This window comes from Cnephaeus nilssonii (assembly GCF_951640355.1).
Source record: "Cnephaeus nilssonii genome assembly, chromosome: 1".
Lineage (NCBI taxonomy): Eukaryota > Metazoa > Chordata > Mammalia > Chiroptera > Vespertilionidae > Cnephaeus > Cnephaeus nilssonii.
The window spans coordinates 51,478,585-51,504,882 of record NC_137072.1 but is presented as its reverse complement, the minus strand read 5'-3'; the positions used below and the strand labels follow the sequence as shown (position 1 = coordinate 51,504,882).

General features: G+C 47.1%; 1 protein-coding gene across 2 annotated transcripts; it reads right to left on the bottom strand.

The window, feature by feature from the left end:
* Positions 1-6,627: 6,627 nt before the first annotated feature.
* LOC307100666 (alcohol dehydrogenase class-3) lies at positions 6,628-25,355 on the bottom strand. Of its 2 annotated transcripts, none has more exons than XM_079773158.1 (9): positions 25,245-25,355; positions 22,624-22,725; positions 20,728-20,869; positions 20,002-20,089; positions 10,658-10,877; positions 10,248-10,508; positions 9,023-9,158; positions 7,061-7,199; positions 6,628-6,920 (listed from the first exon to the last, which is right to left on the bottom strand). In XM_079773158.1, exons 1-9 carry the CDS (start codon positions 25,254-25,256, stop codon positions 6,896-6,898), a joined length of 1,125 nt encoding a protein of 374 aa, XP_079629284.1. In that variant the 5' UTR covers positions 25,257-25,355; the 3' UTR covers positions 6,628-6,895. The 2 variants fall into 2 exon arrangements, with proteins under 2 accessions (XP_079629284.1, XP_079629283.1); XM_079773157.1 differs by having other exon boundaries at positions 25,135-25,265.
* Positions 25,356-26,298: the final 943 nt, after the last annotated feature.

The following is a 26,298-nucleotide window of genomic DNA, read 5'->3' as shown; positions in this document are numbered from 1 at the left end:
CACACCTGTATATGGACAATTTTCAGCGAACATCATTAAACGGATTAAGTAGAAAGCAGGAGAGCCCAACATACTGAAAATGGAGATGCAGATTTGAAAAATGTTAGGTATGTGAAAAATTTTCAATAAAATATAAAAATGAAGCTGCTTAAGGTTCTTAGTATTGTAATATTTTAGATCCTTAAAAATACATTTTACTATTTTTCATGAAATATACAGTGGAAGTTATAGCCATATATGTTAAAACTAGTGGCCCGGTGCATGAAATTCCTGCATGGGGGCGGGGGGGGGGGGAAGGGTGTCCCTCCGCCCGGCCTGCACCCTCTCTAACCTGGGACCCCTCAGGGGATAACTGGCAGTTGGACATCCCTCTCACAATCCAAAAATGCTGGCTCCTAACTGCTTGCCTGCCTGCCTGATTGCCCCTAACTTCTGCCTGCCAGCCTGATTGTCCCTAACTGCTCCCCTGCTGGCTTGATTGCCCCTAACCACCTCTGCCTCGGCCCCGCATCTGGAACCCAAGATTCCCTCCTCCAGCCAACCACAGGCACCAGGAATCTGGGGTTCCCTCCCTCTGGTCAGCCATAGGCGCCCAGGCCGGCTGCAGCTGCAGGGGATGGTTGGCTGATGGCTTCACCTGGGCTACAGCCATAAGTGTTGGCGCCCGGGACCGTGGGTGGGTGGTTTCTCCATCTCCTGGGCCACAGCCAGCCGCAGGTGCTGGTGCCCAAGTCTGCGGGGTGGGCGGCTTCTCCATCTACCAGGTTGTAGCCAGCCGCAGGTGCTGGCGCCTGGACCAAATGCGGGCGGCTTCTCTGTCTTCCCTGGGATGCAGTGTGGGTGACTTCTCTGGCTGGCTGCGGCCTGGGATCAGGGGGCAGGAGGCTTCTTCGTCTCCCGGGCCGCACCCAGCCTCAGGCACTGGGGCCCGGTTTCTCCGTCTCCCCCAAAACGTGGGGCGGGCGGACGTGAGGCTTCTGCTGCTGGCTGCGGCCTGGGATCAGGGGGCAGGAGGCTACTTCGTCTCCCGGGCTGAACCCAGCCTCAGGTTCTGGGGCCCAGTTTCTCTATCTCCCCCAGGACATGGGGCAGGCGGACGTGAGGCTTCTGCTGCTGGCTGCGGCCTGGGATCACGGGACAGGTGGCTTCTTGGTCTCTGTGGCTGCTGCCAGCCTCAGGCGCTGGCGCCAGACTTCTCCGACCCCCACAGGCTCAGGGGGGCGGGGCTGCCGCCATGTTTTCAGGTTAATTTGCATACTCTGATTGGCTGGTAGCGTAGCAAAGTGATGGTAATTTGCATGTTTCTCTTTTATTAGTGTAGATTATATACCTTTTGTCCAAGATATTTTCAAAAAAAATTCCAACATTTCTAAGGTGGCAGAATCCTAATTTTGGACAACCAGGATAGATTTGCTGATATGCATATAGTGAATGGCTTTTAGTCCTGTGCTGAATCTATATTTTCCTCCAAAAACTTTGGTTCAGCAATATACATGACATTCTAGATGCCACCCAAGGGGATGTATTAAAAGGATTTTAATAAGGAATACTTTATACCTATAGTCCCATGATCCAAGAATCCTTATGGTAGAAAATGGGAAATAAAAACTTTTTAAAAGAATTATTAGCTCTCCAATAGTACCCTAGATGCCCATTTTGTTATTGCAGCTGCCCAAGGCAATGCCATGCTTTGTTCCTGGAAGGTTGGGCTAAACCAAACCGGATTGAACACACATTTTCTGCAGGCGTAGAAGCTAGTTTTAATTTCCCCTTCATGTTCACCCAAGATAATAAATAGTTTAGGATCACCTGGGTCCCTACTGTCTCTCCAGCCCTCTAGCTAACTGAGAGGTAGGTTACACTGCCTAGCCCTTCAAATGCACAAAGATCTAAATGTGCTGATACGGAAACAGTCTAAAATACTCTATCATGTAGCACAAAGTATTTGTGTAATTTTAAAGGACGTGTATAAATACTATTACATACATAGAAACTTCTGCGAATATACATAGACTTAACAGTGGTCACCTGATTTAGCAGAGGGGAGGAGCGTGTAGCTTTTCCTTCTCTACTATTTGAGTTTTCTAACTCATGGATATATTGCTTTCATGTGTTTACTTTTATGACATTGGATTACCTGGTTGGTAAGACTATCCATCGTTTTTTACTTTATACTGCTCAGGATTAAAAAACTCTAAGTGTTCCTTAACAGCACCAGGAAAAGACTGATAATTTGATTTTCACATACAACAGAGATTAAACACAAAATAACAGATTAAGCATACAATGAATGAAAAGTGAAAGTTGCAGAATGAGATAGTATCAGGTTTAAAAATAAAAGTAACATCAAACACATTAAAATAAAATATAAAACTGACAAAAGATTGGCATGTAAAATAAAGATCTCAGAGAAGTAAAAAATTTAAAAAACTTCCTAAAAATTACTCAGAAAAAGAGATAATCCAATAGAAAATGGGCAAAGGATGTGAATAAATACTTCACAGAAAAGGAAATATAAATGGCCAATGAAAGACTTAAGTAACAGAGAAATGCAAACTAAAGTCATAATGAAATACCACTTCACACCCATGTGATTTGCAAAATGTCCAACAACTTTGAAGAGCAATTTGTCAATTTCTAGTAAACACGTGCTTATCCTAAGTAACTAACACATTGAGCACAATGTACAAAAATGTTCCCACACAATGTTGTTAGCAATACAGGAATAGCTTTGGAAACAACTTCATGCCATCAACTGGAGAACAGTTAAATTATGGTAATACATATAATTAAACTAGAGGCCCGGTGCATGAAATTTGTGCACTGGGGGGTGGGGGTGTCCCTCAGCCCAGCCTGCACCCTCTCCAATCTGGAACCCCAATCGGGCCTAAACCGGCAGTTGGACATCCCTCTCCCAATCCGGGACTGCTGGCTCCCAACCGCTCATCTGCGTGCCAGTCTGATCACCCCCTAACCACTCCCCTGCCAGTCTGATTGGCGCCTAACTACTACCCTGCCAGCCAGATTGCCCCCAACTACCCTCCCTTGCCGGCCTAATCATCCCCAACTGCCCTCCCCTGCTGGCCCGGTCCCCCCCAACTGCCCTCCCCTGCCGGCCCGATCGCCCCCAATTGCCCTCCCCTGCCGGCTTGGTTGCCCCTAACTGCCCTCCCCTGCTGGACCGTTCGCCCTTAACTGCCCTCCCCTGCTGGCCTGATTGCCCACAACTACTGTCCCCTGCGGGGCATCTTGTGGCAGCCATCTTTGACCACATGGGGGCGGCCATCTTGTGTGAGGGTCAATTTGCATATTACCTCTTAATTATATAGGATCCTAGAGGCCCGGTGCATGAAATTCATGCACGGGAGGGAGGATGTATCCCTCAGCCCAGCCTGCACCCTCTCCAATCTGGGATATCCTTCTCACAATCCAGGATTGCTGGCTCCCAACTGCTCGCCTGCCTGCCTGCCTGATTGTCCCTAACTGCTTCTGCCTGCTAACCTGATCACCCCCTAACCACTCCCCTGCCAGCCTGATTGATGCCTAACTGCTTCCCTGCCAGCCTGATTGCCCCTAACTGCCCTCCCCTGCTGGCCTGGTCACTCCTAACTGCCCTCTCCTGCCAGCCTGGTTGCCCCTAACTGCCTTCCCCTGCAGGCCTGGTCGCCTCCAACTGCCCTCCCCTGCTGGCCTGGTTCCCCCCCCCCAACTGCCCTCCCCTGCAGGCCTGGTCCCCCCTAACTTCCCTCCCCTGCTGGCCTGGTCCCCCCACCCCCAACTGCCCTCCCCTGCAGGCCTGGTCCCCCCTAACTTCCCTCCCCTGCTGGCCTGGTCTCCTCCCCCCAACTGCTCTCCCCTGCAGGCCTGGTCCCCCACAACTGCCCTCCCCTGCAGGCCTGGTCTCTCCCAACTGCCCTCTCCTAGAGGCTTGGTCCCCCCAACTGTCCTTCCCTGCAGGCCTGGTCCTCCCCAACTGTCCTCCCCTGGAGGCCTGGTCCTCCCCAACTGTCTTCCCCTGCTGGCCTGATTGCCCACAATTGCCCTCCCCTGCTGGCCATCTTGTGGCGGCCATGTTGTGTCCACATGGGGGCGGCCATCTTTGACCACATGGGGGTGGCCTTGTGAGTTGGAGTGATGGTCAATTTGCATATTACTTTTATTAGATAGGATTGTTGCATAGTATTATAATTAGTGAATGAGAGCTTCACATACAACAGAGATTAAGCACAAAATAACAGCCTAAGCATACAATGAATGAAAAGTTAAAGCTGCAGAATGAGACAGTATCAAGTTTAAAACCTGCACAACAATACTGAAGACGAGAGGGTTTATGGATATGTCCAGGTATACCCCTGAGGTATAAGTTCAGTGTTAGACCAAGGCAATAAAATCACATTTTTTTGGTTTCCAAGTTGCATATAAGAGTTATGTTTATATTATACTGTAATCTATTAAGTGCAATAGCATTATGTATGAAAAAATACACAATGTACATAATTAGAAGCACTGCTGAAAAATAACCACCATCTGAGCCCTCAGTGAGTTGTAATCACTTTGCTGGTGGAGTGTCTTGCCTCCTGATGACCACTGACTGACCAGGGTGGTGGTTGCTGAAGGTTGGGGTGGCTGTGGCAATTTCTTAAAATAAGGACTGTGAAGCTTGCCACATTGATGGACTCTTCCTTTCACAAACAAATTCTCTGTAGTACTGGACGCTGTTTGATGGCATTTTACCTATAAAACTTCTTTCAAAATTGGAGCCAACCCTCTCAAATCCTGCTGCTGCTTTATCAACTAGGTTTAGGTAATATTCTAAATCATTTTGTGGACATTTCAACAATATTCATAGCATCTTTGCCAGGAGTAGATGCCATCTTGAGACCACTTTCTTTGCTCATCCCTAGGAAGTAACTTATCCATTAGTTTCATCATGTGAGATTGCAAGAATTGTCACATCTTCCAGCTCTCTTGCTGTTTCCACCACATCTGCAGTTATTTCCTCCAATGAGGTCTGAACCCTCAAAGTCATCCATGAGGGTTGGAATCAACTTCTTCCAAACTCTTCTTTTATGTCGATATTTTGACTTGTTCAAAATGGCATCTAGAATGGTGAATCCTTTCTAGGTTTTCAATGTACTTTGCCCAGATCCATTAGAGGAACCACTATCTGAAATATTGTGCGAATTACCAAAATGTGACCCGAAGTGAGCAAATGCTGTTGCATATGGCGCTGATAGACTTGCTCGACACAGGGCTGCCACCCAAACCTGTTTATAAAAAAAACGGAACCCGTATCTGAGAAGCACAATAAAGTGAGGTATAGCAGGTCCTTGAATAACCTCATTTTCTTCAACTTGATTTCGTTGTAATGTTGATGAGAAAAAAAAATTGACTCCCAGTTGGGGTCACTGTTTGTGTGGAGCTGGTACATTCTCCCCATGTCTGCGTGGGTGTGCACGTGAGGTGAATGGCGTGTTCACATTGTCCCAGTCTGAGTGCACGTGTGTGTGTGTGCCCTGCGATGGGAGGGCTTCCTGTCCAGGGTGGGGGTCCCTCCTTGAGCCCTAAGCTGCAGAGATGCTGTAGCCACCCACGACCCTGAACTGGGTTGGAGGAACATTATTATCTGATTTGTTTTTATTAATCCTTCTTCAATGTATGTATAGCTCACATTTATTTCAATGTTGAATCTTTAGTTTGGTGATGTTTTTGGGACCAGAAATATGCAGTAGGAACTTAGCTGTTGTTTCTGTTAGCCCAGTGGTCGGCAAACTCATTAGTCAACAGAGCCAAATATCAACAGTACAACAATTGAAATTTCTTTTGAGAGCCCAATTTTTTAAACTTAAACTTCTTCTAATGCCACTTCTTCAAAATGGACTCACCCAGGTTGTGGTATTTTGTGGAAGAGCCACACTCAAGGGGCCAAAGAGCCCCATGTGGCTCGCGAGCCGCCGTTTGCCGACCACGGAGTTAGCCTATGGGAAAACTGGTTTGGTGATGTGTCCTTGTGCTTAAAGTTGCAGTTGCCAAGAGCCTACCGACATTAAGCAAGGACTTACTGTATGCCTGGACAGTAAAATGCCTAACAGGCACGAGAGTGACAGACATCGAATTCTAGACGCTGCTTCCTCTGGAAGGGCAATGGGTCTGGCCAGTGGTAACCTGTGAAGATCTGATCAAAGTAAGTGCCCAGAACTTGGACATTGAGTACATAAATAACTAGTTTTTATAATCTTGAAATAGTTCATAGCGCTAAGAACACCCCCCCCCCCCCTACTTAAGTACAGAAGGTAGTTTCAATGATGAATTTTAGTGCTCACTGTGGGCTAGATACCAGGCTAGGAACTGGGCGTATGTAAGTTTGAACAAGGCACAGTTCCTGCCCTCAAGAAGATAACTCACACAGGCCTTGGATTCTGATTAACTTGGTCACTGTGGCCAAGGAAATCTGTTCTTCAGGAAGTAGGCCTGAGACTCTTAAAAGTTAAGCCAAAGTTACTGAGCCCGCAGCAGACAAGGTTCATAACTCACTACTGGCCTGCTTCCTCCATCTTTCCTTTAGAGAATAAAGGTAGTGGGGAAAGAACCGTGAACATAAACTTAGCAAAGAACAGAGATAAACACTTATGCAGAAATTACTTTTATTTTGTTAAAAAATTCCTTAATGAGCTAGCAATTATTCACAAGGAGCGTCCAGAAAACAGATTTATGACTGTATTAGCCTTCCCCTTGATTAGAGTTATTAATTATACAGAAAACATTATTCCCTAGAGTAGGTTACCGAACATCTAAGAGGCTGTGGACTTGTAAGAGCTTCTCCCAGCTTGTCTGGCTGCTCCAATCAGCTCACATGATTCAGTTATAAGGATGGACATACTTTCTTTCTTTGAATTTAAAACTTCACAACAGTCCGGATGCTGTAAGAGAAACAATACATGTAGGTTTTGAATGGTATCTTTTCTTTTAAGAACATTAAATTGATATATTTATCCTTTTTCCTCCATAAACTTCATATCACTCCTACATTCTGTAATATACAACTAAAGGGACAGCTTACCTCTCCCCTGCATGCAGCAGTTCAAAGGCTTTGTTAATTTCATCAAAAGACAGATTGTGGGTCACAAATTCATCAACTTTTATCTTTTTGGACATATATTCAGACACCAACTTTGGGACACTTTCTACACTCTTCCATCCTAAAAAAAAATCATACATCTATTAACTTTTTTCAGCAAGTTTCTACAGTATGCTTATTACCTTGTGGGTTAAACAAAGACATTTAAGAGAATAAATGTCTTCATTACAGAGGAATGAAAAACATTACAATCAGCATAGAGATGAGAAAGAATTTAATGAACATCATTAGTTAAGAAAAAAGTAAATGCCTTTTTAGTTTGTTCCTCTTTCTATACTGATTTACTAAAATGTCATTACGTTTCAATTGAGACTGTTAGACTAGCCAGGATAGAACTCTGTAAGTCTTAGAACAAGCTTATTTTTTTAGGTCCACAATAGCAGAGATTTCCATAATAATGAAATGCAAGGAAGAAAAATATTGATGTGCTACGTGGCTCTCTCTTTGGTGTTAAATCAACAATGAATAGGGATAGCAACTCAGAATAGAAAACTGTGAAACTGAAAGCAAAGTAGAAAATTAGATGCTTTAACTTTTCACTTGTTATTGAAAGAAGCAATAAATCAACAAAGCAGCCTTCCTACTTTTTAAAGCATGGATGCGTTGGACCATATTTCAAATCTCTTTTGAGCTTTTTTTCCAAATCTCCCTCATTATATCCTCTACTAATTATTTTTTCCCCTACAAACTGAGACCTTTTTCTTTCTCTTTTAAAACTCCTATTAAAACTGAGACATCTACAACTCTAGACCAAAACATCTATTTACATCTGTGGGTCATATTTTAGGACAGCGGTCGCCAACCGGTGGTCCGCGAGGTCTGAAAGGCTGGCGACCGCTGTTTTAGGAACACCATGGGGTCCCAAATGCTCCTGCTTATTTCCCAAACTGCACTGTGCTAGGATGAGGCTTCAGTGAGAGGTTCCTAACACCCGTCCTGGCTCAGTCACCCAGCCTTAGAAGGCCTTTCAAATTCAGCTCTGGATCCTGAGAGGATGCCTCTGAGTTGCATGTGTGGCTTTAAAAGTCTGTTCTAAGATTCTCAAGTTCAGCATATTTCCAGGAAAGGAGGGTTCAGTCAGCGTGACATTTCTACAGCAGATTCTGTAGTATAAAGAAGGAAAACTTTGGCCAAATTCTTCATTTTAGCATATTTCCTGAATCTTTTCTTCTGACTTTTAAAAAAGCAGGCATAACCTAAGGTAGGGGATGTTAACAGATACACAGATCATGCAAAGCTCATGCTATATGATCTTATTCCTAAGAGGATAGTAAGAATATATATTTTTAAAAAACCTATTAACACTTAGGCAACCCTAACCAGTTAACTGCCATGCGTCCAAAATGGAAACCATCCTTGCATCTATAGACGCTTATGGTGTACAAAGGATTAACAACCATGCACTTTTTAGGATCATACGGGGAAAAATAATCAGTCTGGCAGCTTTTTACTTTTGTTATAAGGTTTTGTCTAATTTAACATTTTCTGTTTAAGATTTAGTATAAGTTATGCTGAAATCAGTTCTCTTCAGCCAGAGGTATGGTTGACCACTGCACCCTCCAGAAAAATGAGTAAAAAATGCCTGGAACCTATAACCCCACAACATGACGCAGTATGGATGACTGTCGTTTGCCTGCCCTACCCCCAACGATGGCCTCATTAACAGAATATTAATTTCCTTCTTTTACTGAGTAAAATGTGGCTTTGAGCGTCATGAGGAAATACCGATTGAGTGTGAAACTCTTCTATTAAAATAACTTTGTGTACAACAACTCAGTATGAGAAGAAGCCCGTGAAAATTGTTGTTAAACCAAGAAAACTGGCCTGGAATTAAAACTCTGCAAATAGAAACGAGAGAAAACGTGCCACCCCTCCAACAATCACCTCCGAAGGCGGTTCCCTTCCACGTGCGCCCTGTGACGAGCTGGAAGGGCCGGGTGGCGATCTCCTCCCCGGCCGCAGCGACTCCCACCACCACGCTGACGCCCCAGCCTTTGTGGCAGGCCTCCAGCGCGGCTCTCTGCGGGCAGAGATGAGCCAAATCACAGAAGGCAGTGCATTCTGCCAAGAATATCTGCTTCCCCAGAAACTCTGGGGGAGAGGGGAAAGGAGAGAGTGGCTTCACAAAGCTTTCTAAAAAAAATGGCAGCAAAATGATCAAGTGGAATGCTTACAGCATTTAATTTTATTGAACAATTTTACTTTCTTTAAGAAATGTACTAAGTTGGCTAAATAGTGACACAAATGGGAAGGATTTAAAGCTTTTACTTGCTGTCCATTTTTAAAAGTAAATACCAGCTCAAAATTCTAAAGACTTTAATAAAAGAAGCAGGCAGAGACTGACACTTTTGCTGAATGTCTACTTTGTATCAAAGTAGGGGCTTTACTGTCTGTATTTTACACGAGGAAACTGAGATTTAGAGAAGTCACTGTTCAGGGTCACTGATTTAGCATGTGGATGTCTATCTACCTTCGCGCATGCTCTCTACAACGGCACCATTCAGCCTCTTTATTTAAGCAGACATACTCTAAGATTCAGCATACATGGAAGGCAAAGAAACATTTTTCTTCATCCTTCCCTGAGTCACTCATGTCATTTCCCATTTGTAGTTCAAATCATTATTTTTCCTTTCTTCTTCTAGAATAATTCTTATCGAGAGACTTCTCCTTTACAAAAATAAAACAACTTTAAATCTTAAGAAAATTGCATTAAAAAAGCAGTTACAACCCAGTGGGGCATGGCTCAGTGGTTAAGCATTGACCTATGAACCAGGTCATGGTTTGATTCCTGGTTGAGGCACATGCCCAGTAGTGGGTGTGCAGGAGGCAGTTGATCAATGATTCTCTCTCATCATTGATGTTTCTATCTCTCCCCTTCCCTTCCTCTCTGAAATAAATAAAACTATATATATATTTTAAAAAGCACTTACCCAGAGAGAGAAAGAGAAAGAAAGGAATGAAGCCAACCAAGCATACTTACCAGAGAGAGAGAGAGAGAGAGAGAGGAGAGAGAGGAGAGAGAGGAGAGAGAGGAGAGGGGGTGGGGAAGAGGGAGAGAGAGAGAGAGAGAGAGAGAGAGAAAGAAATGAAGCCAACCAAGCATACTTACCATGACTTTCACATTACCAATACATTCAAAGGAGTAGTCCACTCCCCCATCAGTCATCTCAACGAGCACTTCCTGGATGGGTTTACTGAAGTCTTGGGGGCTGATACATTCACAGGCTCCAAACTCCTTGGCCCTTGCAAATTTATCTTTATTGATATCCACACCAATGATCCGGGATGCACCAGCTACCTTGCAGCCCATGATAACCGCCAATCCAACTCCTCCTAGGCCAAAGACGGCACAAGTAGAGCCAGGCTCCACCTAACAGTGAGACAGTCCGTGAGGTACTGCTTCCACAAGAGTCAAGAAAATCACTAGGTTTCTTACAGATCGGACCAATTTAATTACTTCAGCAAAGCTTTGTTGTATCAAATGAGAAGGTGGAAGCTAAAAGCCAGGCCAACACTTACCTTGGCAGTGTTCACAGCAGCACCATAGCCAGTGGAAATGCCACAACCCAGGAGGCAGACTTTATCCAAAGGTGCTAAAGGATCAATTTTAGCAACAGAGATGTCAGCCACAACTGTGTATTCAGAGAACGTACTGGTTCCCATGTAATGTAAAATTTTCTTTCCTTTGCAAGTAAATCTGCTAGTGCCATCTGGCATTAATCCTTTCCCTTGAGTGACTCTAAAGAAAACAGAAAAGGAAAAACGCATGATAGAATTAGGTTCCCTAAAACCCATAAGAAAAAGAATTACTTTTAAAAATAACAACTAATAGGAGGAACCAAGATGGCAGCATAGGTTAAACACCTAACCTACAGCCGGGCACAACAATATCAAAAACACAACTAAAAGTCAAAACGGACATCATCCAGAACCACAGGAAAGCTGGCTGACTGAAATGCGCACAATTAGAAGGAAAAAGAAAACCACAAGGAAAATCAGAGAAGCCGTAAAAGCTTGAGGTATGGAGACACGGGCGGAGACAGGAGCCCGCGTGCGTGCGGGGAAGACGGAGCCGGAGAGGAAGGGGCGGCTGGCGGCCTGGCTGGCGTTCTCTGGCGGGAAGGAGATAAAAGCTCCAGATTGCGCTGAACCCCAGCTCCGACTGCACTGAACCCCAGTGCCCGGCGAAACCCTGGGAAGCCGGGCTCATGCTGGGGGAGTCTGGACTGTGGGACGGAGACACAGAGGAGCTGCGCCGGAGCCGCGCACGGGAATGTGCGCAGAGGAGGAACTGTTGCCTGTGACGCTGGATTGCCCTAGCGGGAAGGAGACAAAAGCTCCGGACTGTGCTGAACCCCCAGTTCCAACTGCACTGAACCCCAGTTCCGGGAAAGACCCGGGGAAGCCATGCTCATACTGGGGAAAGCTGGGCTGTAAGGCAGAGATGCAGAGAGGCGGCGAAGAGCAGAGCACCGGAGGCACGCACGGGAGTGTGCGCGGAGGATGGGCTGTTGACTGTGCCGCTGAGTCGCCCTGGAGGGAAGGAGACAAAAGCGCCAGACTGAGGTGAGCCCCAATTCTGACTACACGGAAACCCAGTTCCGGGAGAGAATCTGGGAATCCAGATTCATTGGGGGAGAGACTAGACTGTTTGGCAGCGCGCGAATCTCCAGGGCACTTTTCTCTCAGAGGTGTTTGCTGGGAGTACAGAGGGACATAGGAACCTCATAGGGCAGGGCTGACGGGAAGCCAAGGCGGTAGGCTCCGCCCTGTAACTCCGCCCCATCCAAGCTGAACACAGAGGCTTTTACAATTTTGCAAGTCTAGTTGAACGGGGCTGTCTCCCGGCATAGACACAGCTGATCCTCACAGCCAATTGGACTGGAGGTCACATCCTCCCAGTGTACCAACAGCAATCAAGGCTTAACAACACCAAGACTTTGCACTCAGCCCACAAAGGGGGGTATCAAGAGCGACCACCTAGGGAGATTGGGGAAGCTGAGCGATAGGGAGGCAGCCAAAAGGGGAAGACACCGAAACAGGTCACGAATATAAGGGATGCTGTAATTCCTGCTGAGGGGCCACAGGCAGTAGCTGACCTACACACCATTGGAGACCCAGAAACGAGGGCATCTAGTGGTCGGTGTGAGATGACATCAGATTTCGACCACTCCCATAAGGGACACATTCAAGAGGCAGACGCAGTGAGCGCCGAAGCCTTGCTGCACCAAGACCCGGCACATAGGCGTGTCTCCTGCACAGCAACTCTTCCTTTATAGACACAGAGGGTCCGCACGGCCAATAGGCCTGGAGGACAATTCCTCCCAGTGACACCAACAACAATCAAGACTTAACTATACAAACAAGGACCAAGATGGAGGCATAGGGCAGAAGCCTGATGGCTGCCTACCACAACGGTTTTGAGACTACAACGGGAGAGCGGAGCGGACACCATCCAGAACCACCGGAGGGCTAACTGAGCGGATGCTATACAACTAGAATAAAAGAGAGGGGTACGCGGGATGAAGCTGATGCCGGTGACCCAAAGACCACACTTTAAAAACTACGGCTCAGGCGACACAATGGCGGCCTGGAACGTGCTCGGCGCAGTTCCCCCAGCGGTCTCCGGCTGAGGGGAAGGCTTCACTCGCTGCCGAGCACGGACAGACGAGCCCCTGGGAGACATGGGGCGGGAGACTACGCGCTTGCTGACCTCCGAGTCCTTCAAGAATCTCAACGCCCCGGAAGCGGCCAGGTGCGCACGCTCAGCGACCGGCCACCGCTGCAGACCCAAGGGCCGACGCAGCCACCCCGGACCAGCCCGCCGCCGCGCACCGGGCACACCGGAGCTTCGCCGAGCCCGCCGCCCAACGAGTTCTGCGGTGGCTGCCCTGGAACTCTGAGAAAATGGCCGAAGGAATTGCTGAGAGGGAATTGACCAACAGGAATTGGGATCAAGAAGACGAAACTCCGCTGGGTCCCAGATCCGGGTGAAGCCGCGTGCCCCTGGGTCCGGGTGAGGCTGGGAACTAGGTCAGGGTGAGGCTGGGCCCTGGGTCCGGGTGAGGCCACGTGCCCCTGGGTCCGGGCGAGGCCATGTGCCCCTGGGTCCGGGTGAGGCTGAATCCTGGGTCTGGGCGAGGCTGTGTGCCCCTGGATCCGGGTGAGGCTGAATCCTGGGTCCGGGCGAGGCCGCGGGCCCCTGGATCCGGGTGAGCCTGGGTCCCGGGTCCGGGTGAGGCCGCGGGCCCCTGGATCCGTGTGAGCCTGGCCCCGGGTCCGGGTGAGGCCGCGGGCCCCTGGATCCGGGTGAGCCTGGCCCCGGGTCCGGGTGAGGCCGCGGGCCCCTGGATCCAGGTGAGCCTGGGTCCCGGGTCCGGGTGAGGCCGCGGGCACCTGGGTGAGCCTGGCCCCGGGTCCGGGTGAGACCGCGGGCCCCTGGATCCGGGTGAGCCTGGGTCCCGGGTCCGGGTGAAGCCGCGGGCCCCTGGATCCGGGTGAGCCTGGGTCCCGGGTCCGGGTGAGGCCGCGGGCCCCTGGATCCGGGTGAGCCTGGGTCCCGGGTCCGGGTGAGGCCGCGGGCCCCTGGATCCGGGTGAGCCTGGGTCCCGGGTCCGGGTGAGGCCGCGGGCCCCTGGATCCGGGTGAGCCTGGGTCCCGGGTCCGGGTGAGGCCGCGGGCCCCTGGATCCGGGTGAGCCTGGGTCCCGGGTCCGGGTGAGGCCGCGGGCCCCTGGATCCGGGTGAGCCTGGGTCCCGGGTCCGGGTGAGGCCGCGGGCCCCTGGATACGGGTGAGCCTGGGTCCCGGGTCCGGGTGAGGCCGCGGGCCCCTGGATCCGGGTGAGCCCGGCCCCGGGTCCGGGTGAGCCCGTGGGCCCCTGGATCCGGGTGAGCCCGGCCCCGGGTCCGGGTGAGGCCGCGGGCACCTGGATCCGGGTGAGCCCGGCCCCGGGTCCGGGTGAGGCCGCGGGCCCCTGGATCCGGGTGAGCCTGGGTCCCGGGTCTGGGTGAGGCCGCGGGCCCCTGGATCCGGGTGAGCCTGGGTCCCGGGTCCGGGTGAGGCCGCGGGCCCCTGGATCCGGGTGAGCCTGGGTCCCGGGTCCGGGTGAGGCCGCGGGCCACTGGATCCGGGTGAGCCCGGCCCCGTGTCCGGGTGAGGCCGTGGGCCCCTGGATCCGGGTGAGCCCGGCCCCGGGTCCGGGTGAGGCCGTGGGCCCCTGGATCCGGGTGAGCCTGGCCCCGGGTCCGGGTGAGGCCGTGGGCCCCTGGATCCGGGTGAGCCTGGGTCCCGGGTCCGGGTGAGCCTGGCCCCGGGTCCGGGTGAGGCCGTGGGCCCCTGGATCCGGGTGAGCCTGGCCCCGGGTCCGGGTGAGCCCGTGGGCCCCTGGATCCGGGTGAGCCTGGCCCCGGGTCCGGGTGAGCCCGTGGGCCCCTGGATCCGGGTGAGCCTGGCCCCGGGTCCGGGTGAGGCCGCGGGCCCCTGGATCCGGGTGGGCCTGGCCCCGGGTCCGGGTGGGGCCGCGGGTCCCTGGATCCGGGTGGGCCTGGCCCCGGGTCCGGGTGAGGCCGCGGGCCCCTGGATCCGGGTGGGCCTGGCCCCGGGTCCGGGTGAGGCCGCGGGCCCCTGGATCCGGGTGGGCCTGGCCCCGGGTCCGGGTGAGGCCGCGGGCCCCTGGATCCGGGTGAGCCTGGCCCCGGGTCCGGGTGAGGCCGCGGGCCCCTGGATCCGGGTGAAGCAGTGCCCCTGGGTCCGGCCGAGACCAAACCAGAGGGAGTCGGACCTGCATTACCACCATTTGTCCACCATCCAGAGCTGAGGGGTCAGTGCCGACATGTACTCATAGGGAACTGGTGGACATTGATATTGGGTCTCAAAAGAACTGTTGGTCCAGAGAGAAACTCACTACAGACTGATTCATTTGCCTGTCAGCATAACTATTATTGCTCGTCGCACATTCAATTCTTATAAGTATATCTCTAGTGACACATGATTTCGCTCATCTAGGGGAAATGATGAACAACATAGACTGATGAACAAGAACAGAACCAGAAACAAGGAGGCATCGATCGGACTATCGGGCCTCAGAGGGAGGATAGGGGAGGGTGGGGGGAGGGGGGAGAGATCAACCAAAGGTCTTGTGTGCATGCATATGAGCCTAACCAATGCTTAAGTTCAACAGAGGGTTGGGGCATCCAAGGGGAGGGGTGTGGGATGGGAATGGGGGGATGAGGACAAATATGTGACACCTTAATCAATAAAGAAATTAAAAAATAAATAAATAAATAAATAAATAGATCTGAAGTATAAAAAAAAAAAATAAAGATACTTTGTCAGAACAAAAAAAAAAAAAATAAAAAATAAAAATAACAACTAATAAATAGTTAGGAAAGTGTGCTAAGACCAAAAGTCCAATTCCTAATGTGTGTATTAATCAGTTATCTCTTTCAACAATAGGGAAACTTGTAAGAGATTTATAACCTCACATCTTTTCCAACGTTCAGTATTCTTCAGGATCTTACTGTCAGAGTATTGAAATAATTTTTAACAATTACAACTTATGGATCAGATAAAATTATTTTAAAATTCCATCATAACACTGTGAGCAAATGTAACTTCATAAAGCATAAAGCTAAACCCAGCATCTACACAGAGACCACATGCAATGAATGATCCATTCGGCTAAGGAAAACAGAAGGCCAAACTGGTTAATTTAGACCTTTCAGCAGGCCTTTTCAGAAGTGTAACAATCCTCAAGGATTCAAGTTACTTTCTCTCTTCACTTAGTTTTCTGCCCATATAGTTGGTTACAGTAATGGGGCTGGGGGTGGGAGAGCAAACTCACAAAGGCAACCAATATATGTTAGCAAAAATTACTTTTGATATTCTAAATTTATAGGTGATATAGTGTCTCGTTTAGGAGGATGAGCCCTAAAGTCAGACACACGTGGGCTCAAATCCTGTGTGATGTTGGGCAAGTTAACCTAAACTGGACTTTCAGTTTCCTCTCTAGAAAATACAGAGAACAATTCTTTCTCATAGATTGCTAAAAAAAAAAAAAAAAAAAAAAAATGAGATGTTATGTAAAGTAATAGCATTGTGCCTGGCATAGAGTGCTTAATAAATATTTGTTATTGTTAATAAAATTAAACACTATAATTTTAAAGCAGGGTAGTAAGAAGCTAGGGAAGCAGAATATGGGAATCTGAGAGAAAATAATTAAACAAGGCAAAACAATTTGAGCAATTTACAGCCAGCTAATGAATCACAAGGTTTTACCTTCCCTAACCAAGGGCACTTAGGAGCAAATGGTTTACACCAAGCATGTCAAACTTGCTGCAAGTTTGACATGCATGGTTGCAGTGAGTTTGACATGCTTGGTTTACACACTCTAGACCAGTGATGGACAACCTTTTGAGCTTGGTGTGTCAAACTTCGCCAAAAAACTGAGCATCACTCAGGTAGTGTGTCACTTTGAGGAAAAAACTAACTCCAAGACTCTAGTCGCAAATGTTTCATCCTCAGGAGCAGCAAATGTTTCATCCTCGGCATGCGGCCGTGTGTCATCAGAAATGGTTACGCGTGTCAGTGCTGACACGCGTGTCATAGGTTCGCCATCACTGCTCTAGACTGTCTTGGGGAAGCCTGGCCTCATCCCAGTCCCTCTTTGATGAAGTCGTTTTAAAATGAAACTAACCAGAAAATAATCCCTGACCCCTCCATACGCACATTTTGATGAATCAACATATTGAAGGACACACCTGGAAAGCTAATGAATATTCTGTTAAGACCCTCATCTGAGACCTCCTCTTGGATTTCCACTGGCTGAAGATAAAACGCCTCAAAACAAAGGAGCAACAGTGCACTCTCACTATAGCATGCCTGTGCCTTGCATCTCTGCTTTTTCTAACCCACAAGAGTTGCAACCAGGGGAGCAGCGGGCAGCGGCATCTCATCTTGGGCTTACCCCCTGAACCTGTCTCCAAGGCTCCCTTTTCTCTGACTTTCCAGTGAGCTAACAGCAGCCCCTCCCTGGCTCACTTCTTTTACTGGCACTTCTATTTCTCAGAGAGCCAAAGCCGCTCTGCCTAATCTCTCTCCTGTTGCTTCTTCTACCTTTAACTCTTCCTTTTTTTTCACTGTCACCAGTTTTAATTAATGTACTCTCAAAATCACCTGGACTCCTGTTATGAAATCTTTTCTGCCTGAAGAACTCACATGCTACCAGCCGGCTCAAGGCAGACCCACAGACCTGCCCTGGGACCAGACCCCACCAGGTAACAATTGGATGTACACTCTTAGAAAAAATCCTTTGGAATACAGATGAATAAACAAATACACAGATGAAGAGAAATGAATTGCCTCTGGATTCAATAGTAAATACAAGTTCTTTGAGAGTAAAACAGAAATATGACCAGAAACAAAGAACAAATAGGTGAGAAAGCTCCCCTATAAATGTCGTATCTTTAGGAGAGCTACCTGCTTGCTTAGCCCTCCTTAATATGTAACCCCTTCTTCCCAGAGGAGTGCACACACAGAAGGTGATGCAGGATGCATGTAAGCTCTGGAAGGACTTGTCCCTCTAAATGGTACCAGACAGCCATAGGAAGCCCACTACCATAATTATATTTGAGGTGTCACAAAATTTTCCAGGCTGCTTGAAATTCCCTTTGAAAACAACAATTTATTTTTGTTCTAGCTTTGCCAAAAGTAATTGGATTTATGTTATAAAACAAATGGAATCTTGTTTTCCAAAAATATGAGCTAATTTTGTCAATGGCATTAGAAAACAAATGCAAGGACAAATGGATCTCCCATACACTGCTGGTGGGAGTGTATCCTATGACTTAGCATTCCAGCCCTAGGCAAATACCTGTGGGGTAAATGGAAACACAGGCCCCTCTCCATGCTCTAACGCCCCCCCCCCCCCCCCCCCCAATCTCCCTCACACACACCCTGTGGGAAGACAATGAAGGCCATTAGTAAGCTGACTGTGAGACCTTGGGAGCCTGGCCAGCTCCTCAGTCAAGAAAAGTGTTTTGATCTCTCACAGGCGCATCCACCTCCTTCTGCATGCCCCATTATTCTCTGTTTTCTGTACTCTATGAAACCTTGTGCTGGGAAAGTCTGGGTGGTGGTGAGATAACAGCACGGCCAGTGGCCCCCGGAGTGGCCTGTCTGTAGGCCAGAAGTGACTTAGTGATTCAACTTCACTGGTGTCAGCACCACTGGTGTGCATGTAAGTCCTAATAAACTCAGGTCTTTCATAGACAGGCCTCTGGAGTATTTCTTTGGGAATCCCACAACAATATGCAGAGGTTTTCTGAGATCTCAGATCTTAGCACTTTGCATAACACCAAAGAGAAAGTAGTGATACTTGGAATGGAATATGACTGAGCAAACTGGATACATCTCCCAGACATTGTGAATGAAAGAAACCAGACATAGCTCTATTTATATGAAGTCCTACGGTGAAAGAAATCAGAATAGAGGTTACCTTTGAAGGAGGCAGGTGTTGACTTGGAAGGGACATGGAGGACTCTGTGGGGTGCTGGAAGGGCTCTCTATCTTGTTCTGGGTGATGGTTATAACCATTAGGTATGTACATACATAAAAATAGGCTGAGCTGTACACTTAAGATTTGTATACGTTAAGTACTTTATTATATGTCTGTTCTAGCTCAGTAAAAAGAAAACAAAAAAGGATACAAATACAAGAAGATCATAAACTACCTCAAAGATGTAGTTCTTTAAGACCTGTTACCTTACTACAATAAGTAACTACCTTTTTTGAAGTAAATTTATTTATTTATTTATTTAATATATTTTATTGATTTTTTTACAGAGAGAAAGGAAGAGGGAGAGAGAGTTAGAAACATTGATGAGATACATCAACAAGCTGCCTCCTGCACACCCCCTACTGGGGATGTGCCCACAACCAAGGTACATGCCCTTGACCGGAATCGAACCTGGGACCCTTGAGTCCGAAGGTCGACGCTCTATCCACCGAGCCAAACTTGTTAGGGCTGAAGTAAATTTTTTTAAGAAAGATATATTTTTATTGATTTCAGAGAGGAAGGGAGAGGGAGAGAGAGACAGAAACATCAATGATGAGAAAAAAATCATTGATCAGCTGCCTCCTGCATGCCCCACACTGGGCTCAAGCCCGCAACCCAGGCATATGCCCTGACCTGGAATCGAACTGTGACTTTCTGGTTCATAGGTTGATGCTCAACTACTGAGCCATGTGGGGTGGGGGTGGAGGGCTTGTGCTAAAATAAGTTTTATTACTTCGATTTCATGGATAATAAAATGGCATAAAAATGATTTCATTTAATTTCATAAGTATGTCCCTCTTTATTACATGTTGGCAAACTTAGCCTAGTGCAGTGATGGCGAACCTAAGACATGCGTGTCAGCACTGACACGCGTAGCCATTTCTGATGACACGTCAGCGGCCGCATGCCGAGGATGAAACATTTGCTGCTCCTGAGGATGAAACATTTGCGAAATAATGTTTTTTCCTCAAAGTGACACACTACCCGAGTTATGTTCAGTTTTTTGGAGAAGTTTGACACACCAAGCTCAAAAGGTTGCCCATCACTGGCCTAGTGTTATAGAAAGAGACTGAGTTCAGAAAATTCAGTTTTCTCTTTTAATAGCTGATGATACTTGGAAAACCACTTAATTTCTGAATCTTAACTTTCTCATCTATGAAAACTGGGATACTAATGATGATAGTGAGGTTGCCATAAAGTTGGATTGAAATAATTCATGTAGAATGGTCTGTATAAATTGCCACACACTTATTATTATCATTTTAAAAATGAATCTTGTTTTAAAAATAAAAAGATACTGATACTAACCTTATCTTCTGGCAAAGGTTTGTTTTAGGATTTAGACAAAATTTGCATTCTCCACATTGAGGGATGTAAAGTGGGATGACAGTGTCACCTGGAAAATGAATGCAAAGACATTATCCTGGCTACGTGGCATCTATTTCTAATGAATGTATCAGCCCCTGCAAATTCCTATTCCTGTCAGCTCATCCAGCTTTGAAAGTTAACCTCTTCAAGGCTTAGAACTTCACCTACATAACATCATTCAGACAATGCCTGACTACAAAAAAATACAAGTTTCAGAATTTTGACTAAGGAAACTTTTAAAAACAATAACTGGAAAACAAGGAGTCATGTGCCTCAAACTACTGACTCACTGATGCGTCTTTAAAAATTCTTGCTTAGAAACTGACTTCGGAAATGTTTTTAACAGTTTCAGATGAACAGCAGTCTGCAAAATCAGAGGAAAAAACCCCCATCAAATACGGTGTGGGCAAAAGTAGTTTTACAGTTGTGACGATGGGAAACACAGAGTTTATTCTTGTATTATTATTTATTAGTTATTGTATTATTTTCCATACAAACAGCTGCAACCTACTTTTGCCCACCCTCTATGTTTCCTGGGTGAGGAATAAAATCAATCTTCACAACTTTCTTAGGTGATAATTTGTTCATAAGTAAACAATGTGTAGCTGATCAGAAATGTTATTTCCCTATGGAGGTGTAAAATAAGTGGTTCAAATACCCTCTTACCTGCTTTTAGCGTAGTAACTCCTACGCCAACACTTTCCACAATTCCAGCACCTTCGTGTCCCAAGATCACTGGAAAACTCCCTTCAGGATCAGCCCCACTCAGGGTATAGGCATCAGTGTGGCACACTGCAGTGGCAATAATCTATCAGGATATTCGAATAAAGAGCATTTCAGTGTGTGTGCATGCGACTCAGAGTGAGGCATCAAAGGAAAGGCCCTTTTATTTTAATATATCCCATGGATTCCAAGATACTTTTCTTTCACACTTTAACCTCTCTAAAATCAGTATATGCTTACAAATAGATGACATCTTAACAACTAGCATTGGCAGCCTTTTCTTCGTAGTACATTAAAGGGCTAGTGCATTTATATTCAATGACAGATGGCACATCTATTCTCCTTTTCAGTGCAGATTAGCACGACAAAGCAAATAAGGTGAAGAGGAAGAGCACCTGTGTGCAAAGCCACTGCTGGGCTCTTCAGGACTGTTGGGAAATGGTATTTCTACAAAGGTATGGATTATTTCTGAAATATGCCAGCCTGCTTGGTCTGCACTAAAACTCAGAGCTTTTAGTGGAACCAACTCCCTTTTAGCACACATACAAATTGGCTTAAATAAGCCCTTTATCCCTATCTCTTTTAAGTATGTTATCTTTCCAAACCACCAAAAAAGCACAAAGAGAAGTCTTAGAGTGTATTTATACTCCTCTGCTTCTCACTTACATACCCACTTACAATGTAACGTTCTTTGCTATTTGTTGGCAAAGGAAAGACAGCTGAACTCAGTGTACCCCAAACAATGCATTCAGGACAAACGTTTTCTTTTTCAGTGGCAAAATCACAATCAGGTTAGTTTCTGAACTTAACTATTAAAATATTTCAGATTTCTGGGTCTGGGTTGAAAAGGACTTTGACCTGATATGTGTGATCCCTGGGAGCATGAGTCAGTACGTGTTTAGGTGCTGTGTGTTTGGAGGTAGGATTGGGGACATTTATTCCAATTCATAGCAAAAACTGATGTTTCTAGGATGTTAGTTTTATTTAAAGGTCACTATTTTATTTTAAAAAATATTTTTATTGATTTTTTAGAGAGGGAGAGGAAGAGAGAAACACTGATGTGAGAGCCTAATATCGATCACACCCCCTACTGGGGATCAAGCCGGAAACCTGGGCATGTACCCTGATTGGGAATTGAACTGGTGACCTCCTGGTGCATGGGATGATGCCCAGTCAACTGAGCCACACGGGCCAGGGCAAAGGTCACTACTTTAAACCATTAATTTTACATCAAAACAAAGAGAAGAATGCTAAAAACCTCCAGCTGGTGGCCTTGTGAACTATGCCTCTCTCCTGGGATAGCTTCATTCAGAAGCACTGGAATAATAAATGCATCCCTTGAACTCGGGCCCTGTCTGCAAGGGTCAGTATTTAAAGCTCTCTAATCAAGATGGCTTTACTTGGTTGTTGCTCCAGTTGATCAGAAGCCTCTTCCCAAATCTTATTTGAAGTCTCACCTAACAAAACTAAAGACCACTTTCTTTTTCTTTTGTTTCTAATGTGTCACCATACATTTTAAGTTATGGGGTCAGCAGAAAGGGGAACATCCGGCAAAGTCACCTTAAACCTAGGCTACAGAAATAAACTGCAGTCACATCCAGTGATCCCTGGGGAAGGCTGCTCAGCCCAACATCAAAGCTAAAAGATGGGAGGAGTGCTGCAAAGGAGAGAGGGATAAAATAAGAGGAGGATGTTGTGATTCTGTGGTTGGAGGACTTTCAATACCTTGTTCTCGACACTCTCCTTTGGGATTTATCCTCTGCAGAACTCAAGAGTATTAATCTATCCAGAGACCTAATTGTAAGTCTTCTTTTTCCATTGCCTTAGATGTAACATTACCTTAATTCGTACTTCATGAGCCTTTGGGGGTGCCACCTCTACCTCCTCTATGGAGAGAGGCTTTCCAGCCTCCCAGGCAACGGCTGCCTTGCACTTGATCACCTGAAATGGGGAAAAAAAAGAGCAAGTTGTTTATTCACCTGAATGAATAATGAACTGTTTATTAGTTAATTTAGATACTGATGAATGCTAATCTTAGGAAGTATTAGTATATCAAAGATTCACAAAGAAACATGTACTGCCCTAGCTGGTTTGGCTCAGTGGATAGAGCATCGGCCTTTGGACTGAAGGGTCCCGGGTTCGATTCCTGGTCAGGGCACATGCCTGGGTTGCGGGCTCGATCCCTGGTTAGGGGGTATGCAGGAGGCAGCTGATCAATGACTATCTCTCATCATTGATGTTTCTCTCTCTCCCTTCTTCTCTGAAATCAATAAAAATATATTAATAAAAGAAAAAAAAAGAAACATGTATTTCTAAGTGATACGGAGGATTGTTCTGCCTGTTTTTTTAGATTTCGTATAAGTAATATTCATTAAAATATTTAATTTAGATGACCTTTGGTCAGATATAAGGGTCTCTTCTGGTTGAAAAGTTTTATTCATGGACTACTTAATGACATTCTACAGGAGCAGGTTAAGAATTCAGGTCCAAGAGAATCTGATTCAGTAGGTCTGGCATAGGGCCCAATGAATCTGAATGCTTAAAACGTAGCCTGTGAAATTCTTTTGTTCAAGTTGGTGTAAGTAACACCGGTGTAGTACAAAACCACAGGATGGGAAGGAATGTACCAGTAAGGAGTACCAGAATGGGTGAACTTTAGAAAACCATACCTATCACCCTGGTGTGGCTCAGTTGGTTGGAGCACTGTCCCATACACCAAAAGGTGGCAGGTTCGATTCTCCATCAGGGCACATACCCAGGTTGTTCAACCACTGAGCAACACCAGCCGGCCAGGCTATTCCTATCCTTTTTAAAAGTGCTACCCACTACATTATTCACTTGCCACCTGTGGCTACTGAGCACTTGAAAAATGGCCAGTCTGAACTGAGTTAAGCTGTAAGATTTTGAAGACTTAGTATAAAAAGAATACTTCAGTAATATTTTAAAATAGTGATTACATGTTGAGATAGTATTTTCAATATGTTGGATTAAATTTTAACATAATTTTAATGTTTTTTAATATGACTAATAGAAAAGTTAAAATTACATATGCAAATTGTATTATATTTCTATAGCATAATGTTGCCCTAGAGATTCTAGTACACCCCTCCATTACCGGAGAATCAAATGTAGCAGGGAAGATTTTGATCAGTTTACATAATGGTTATGAAACAAGTTGGTAGAATAAAGGTTGAAAGCCACTGGGTTTATAGGAGACAGACTGGAAAGTCAATAATTACAAAAAGTGTGATTTAAAGGGAGAGGCACAAAGTGCTACAGAATTCAAAAAGTGGAGAAAGAGTGTAACTTTGGTAGTGAGTTTGAGAATCATCACTTTTGGATACTGAAGGAGAAGAGTTACAAATGGTGATAAAACACCTACATTCCGGGTAATTGTGAAGGGTGAATGAGAATGAATATGAAGCCCCTAATACAGCCTTTGGCACAGGGTAGCTTTGCAAAAATAACTTAGTAGTTATTAGTAGCAGTGAAACAGAGTGGAGGGGAGAGGAGAGTTCAACTGTATATAGAGACTAGAGGCCCGATGCACGTGCAAGGGGCTTGGCGCGCCCCCCGCCCACTGGTGTTCAGCGGTCTGGTCTAATTAACATATTAGCTCTTTATTATACAGGATGAGGGGCTTGTGTAAGTTGGTGAGGTGAGAAATTCTGCTTTTAAAGTTAAAATGTATATATTAAATCTGACGGTACAAAAAATCCAGACAGTGCACTGGAATCCTTTTCCCCTCAATGTACCCTAAACCTCAAAGGTCAAATTCACAATATTAACAATGAAGTCATACTGTACACCAGAGATCTGAAGCAACAAGAATAGCTCATCCATATATGTTTTATTCTACCCCTACCCCCGACACTTTTAAAGAATGTTTTAAAGGAGTTTAAACTCTTCCTTTCAATGACAATTCTAATCAAAACAAAGCCCCACTCTAAATCACAGGCAACTGCCCCACTTCAACACCTGAACTATAACAGGAATTATCATTTTGCACCTGCAAGTATGACCCCGGGCAAGTCACAGTAAGTCCTGGATAGGTTCTGCAACTTGACGCAAAACGGCGTATAAGGAATCTAAGCCTGCCTTATGCTAATTAATACAAAGGAGAGTGAAGCTCCTACGGCATCTCATCCCCTTTATGAACGAAATAACCGTGAACAAAAGAACCTGCTGTACTGTTTGCATAGGCAAAGCGTGGCCCCTGAGCCATTTCACCAGAATGCGCACCGACCACCCTGGCCCCCACTCCCCCGTTCTCCCCACGCCGCTCCAGCTGCCCCGAAGCGCAAAACCCTCCCAAGCGAGGAGGCAAAACAAAGCTTCCTTCCCGCTGACCCGCTCCTCCGGGGCCCCGTTTCGGCGCCGGTACCCAGGGGCCCGGTTCCAGGCTATGCTTCCCCTCCCCTGCATCCTCGGACTCGGGCCCGCGGCAGGGCCTACGATACCTGGCTCGCCATGCCCTCGGGTGCGGGTCAGCGCGGGTGGGTATCCGGGGCGGGCCGCACAGTCGGGATGTGGGCGGGGCGAGTGCCCGACGCAGGGGGCGTGGCGCAGGCGCAGCGTGGGTGGGGCTTGCGCTCGGCGTGGCCCCGCCTCCTCCGGCGCCGGGGGGCGGGGCGGGACGTGGGGCGGGGTTTGCGAGGGCTTGGGAGGGATGGGCGGGGCCTGGGGGGCGGTGCGCTGCGCACTCTGGCGGTAACGGGAGGTCTGGTCCCGGAGGCTGGCGGGGTGAGGGCGAGGCTGGGTTAGCGGCGGTTTCCTGGCTGTGCTCACGCCTGGCCGCAAAACCGTCTGTGCCAGGAAGGGGTTTCCTCGTGTAACTTCAGCCGGGGCAGCGTGGATAAGTCTCCCAAGGGAGAGATGTGGAGGGTGAGGGGCCAGGGATTTCACCGGAAGCACGTGAGAGACCGGGAGGCCTGCCTAGTCTTGGTGCTCCCCGGTACTGTGTGCGCTGCTCTGTCTTGAGGATGCAAGAGGAGTAAGATAAAGCCCTTCAAGATTCTCCATCGAAAGGGGAAACTGAGCGTGGGAATGAGGAAAGGGACACAAGAACAGGGGACCCTGCCGAAACCGGTTTGGCTCAGTGGATAGAGCGTCGGCCTGTGGACTGAAGGGTCCCAGGTTCGATTCCGGTCAGGGGCAGGTACCTTGGTTGCGGGCACATCCCCAGTAGGGGGTGTGCAAGAGGCAGCTGGTCGATGTTTCTAACTCTCTATCCCTCTCTCTTCCTCTCTGTAAAAAATCAATTAAAAAAAAAATATATATATATATATGAAACAGGGGACCCATTCGGGAAACGTCCTACGCTCCTATTCCAGCTGCCCCTGACATAAAGTATATTTTAAAAAATCATAGACAGGAATTACTAGTAGATTTGTACATCCCATCTACTTTCTATGAGAAGGATAAAATGGTTACAAGGTGAAATTAGAGGCTCTCAGTCCCTTTAGAGAATTGGCTAGTGTGGACTGTATTGGAAATAGCCTGACCAGGCAGGAG

What these genes read in the sequence shown, in the direction of transcription:
- LOC307100666 (XM_079773157.1), bottom strand. Translation starts at nt 25,209, where the DNA reads ATGCAGGGGAGGGGAAGCATAGCCTGGAACCGGGCCCCTGGGTACCGG. An exon ending in CTGCTGTGAACACTGCCAAG is followed by an intron (nt 10,509 to 10,657) that starts GTAAGTGTTGGC and finishes TCTCACTGTTAG; the next exon opens with GTGGAGCCTGGCTCTACTTG. An exon ending in TTGGTAATGTGAAAGTCATG is followed by an intron (nt 9,159 to 10,247) that starts GTAAGTATGCTT and finishes CTCTGCCCGCAG; the next exon opens with AGAGCCGCGCTGGAGGCCTG.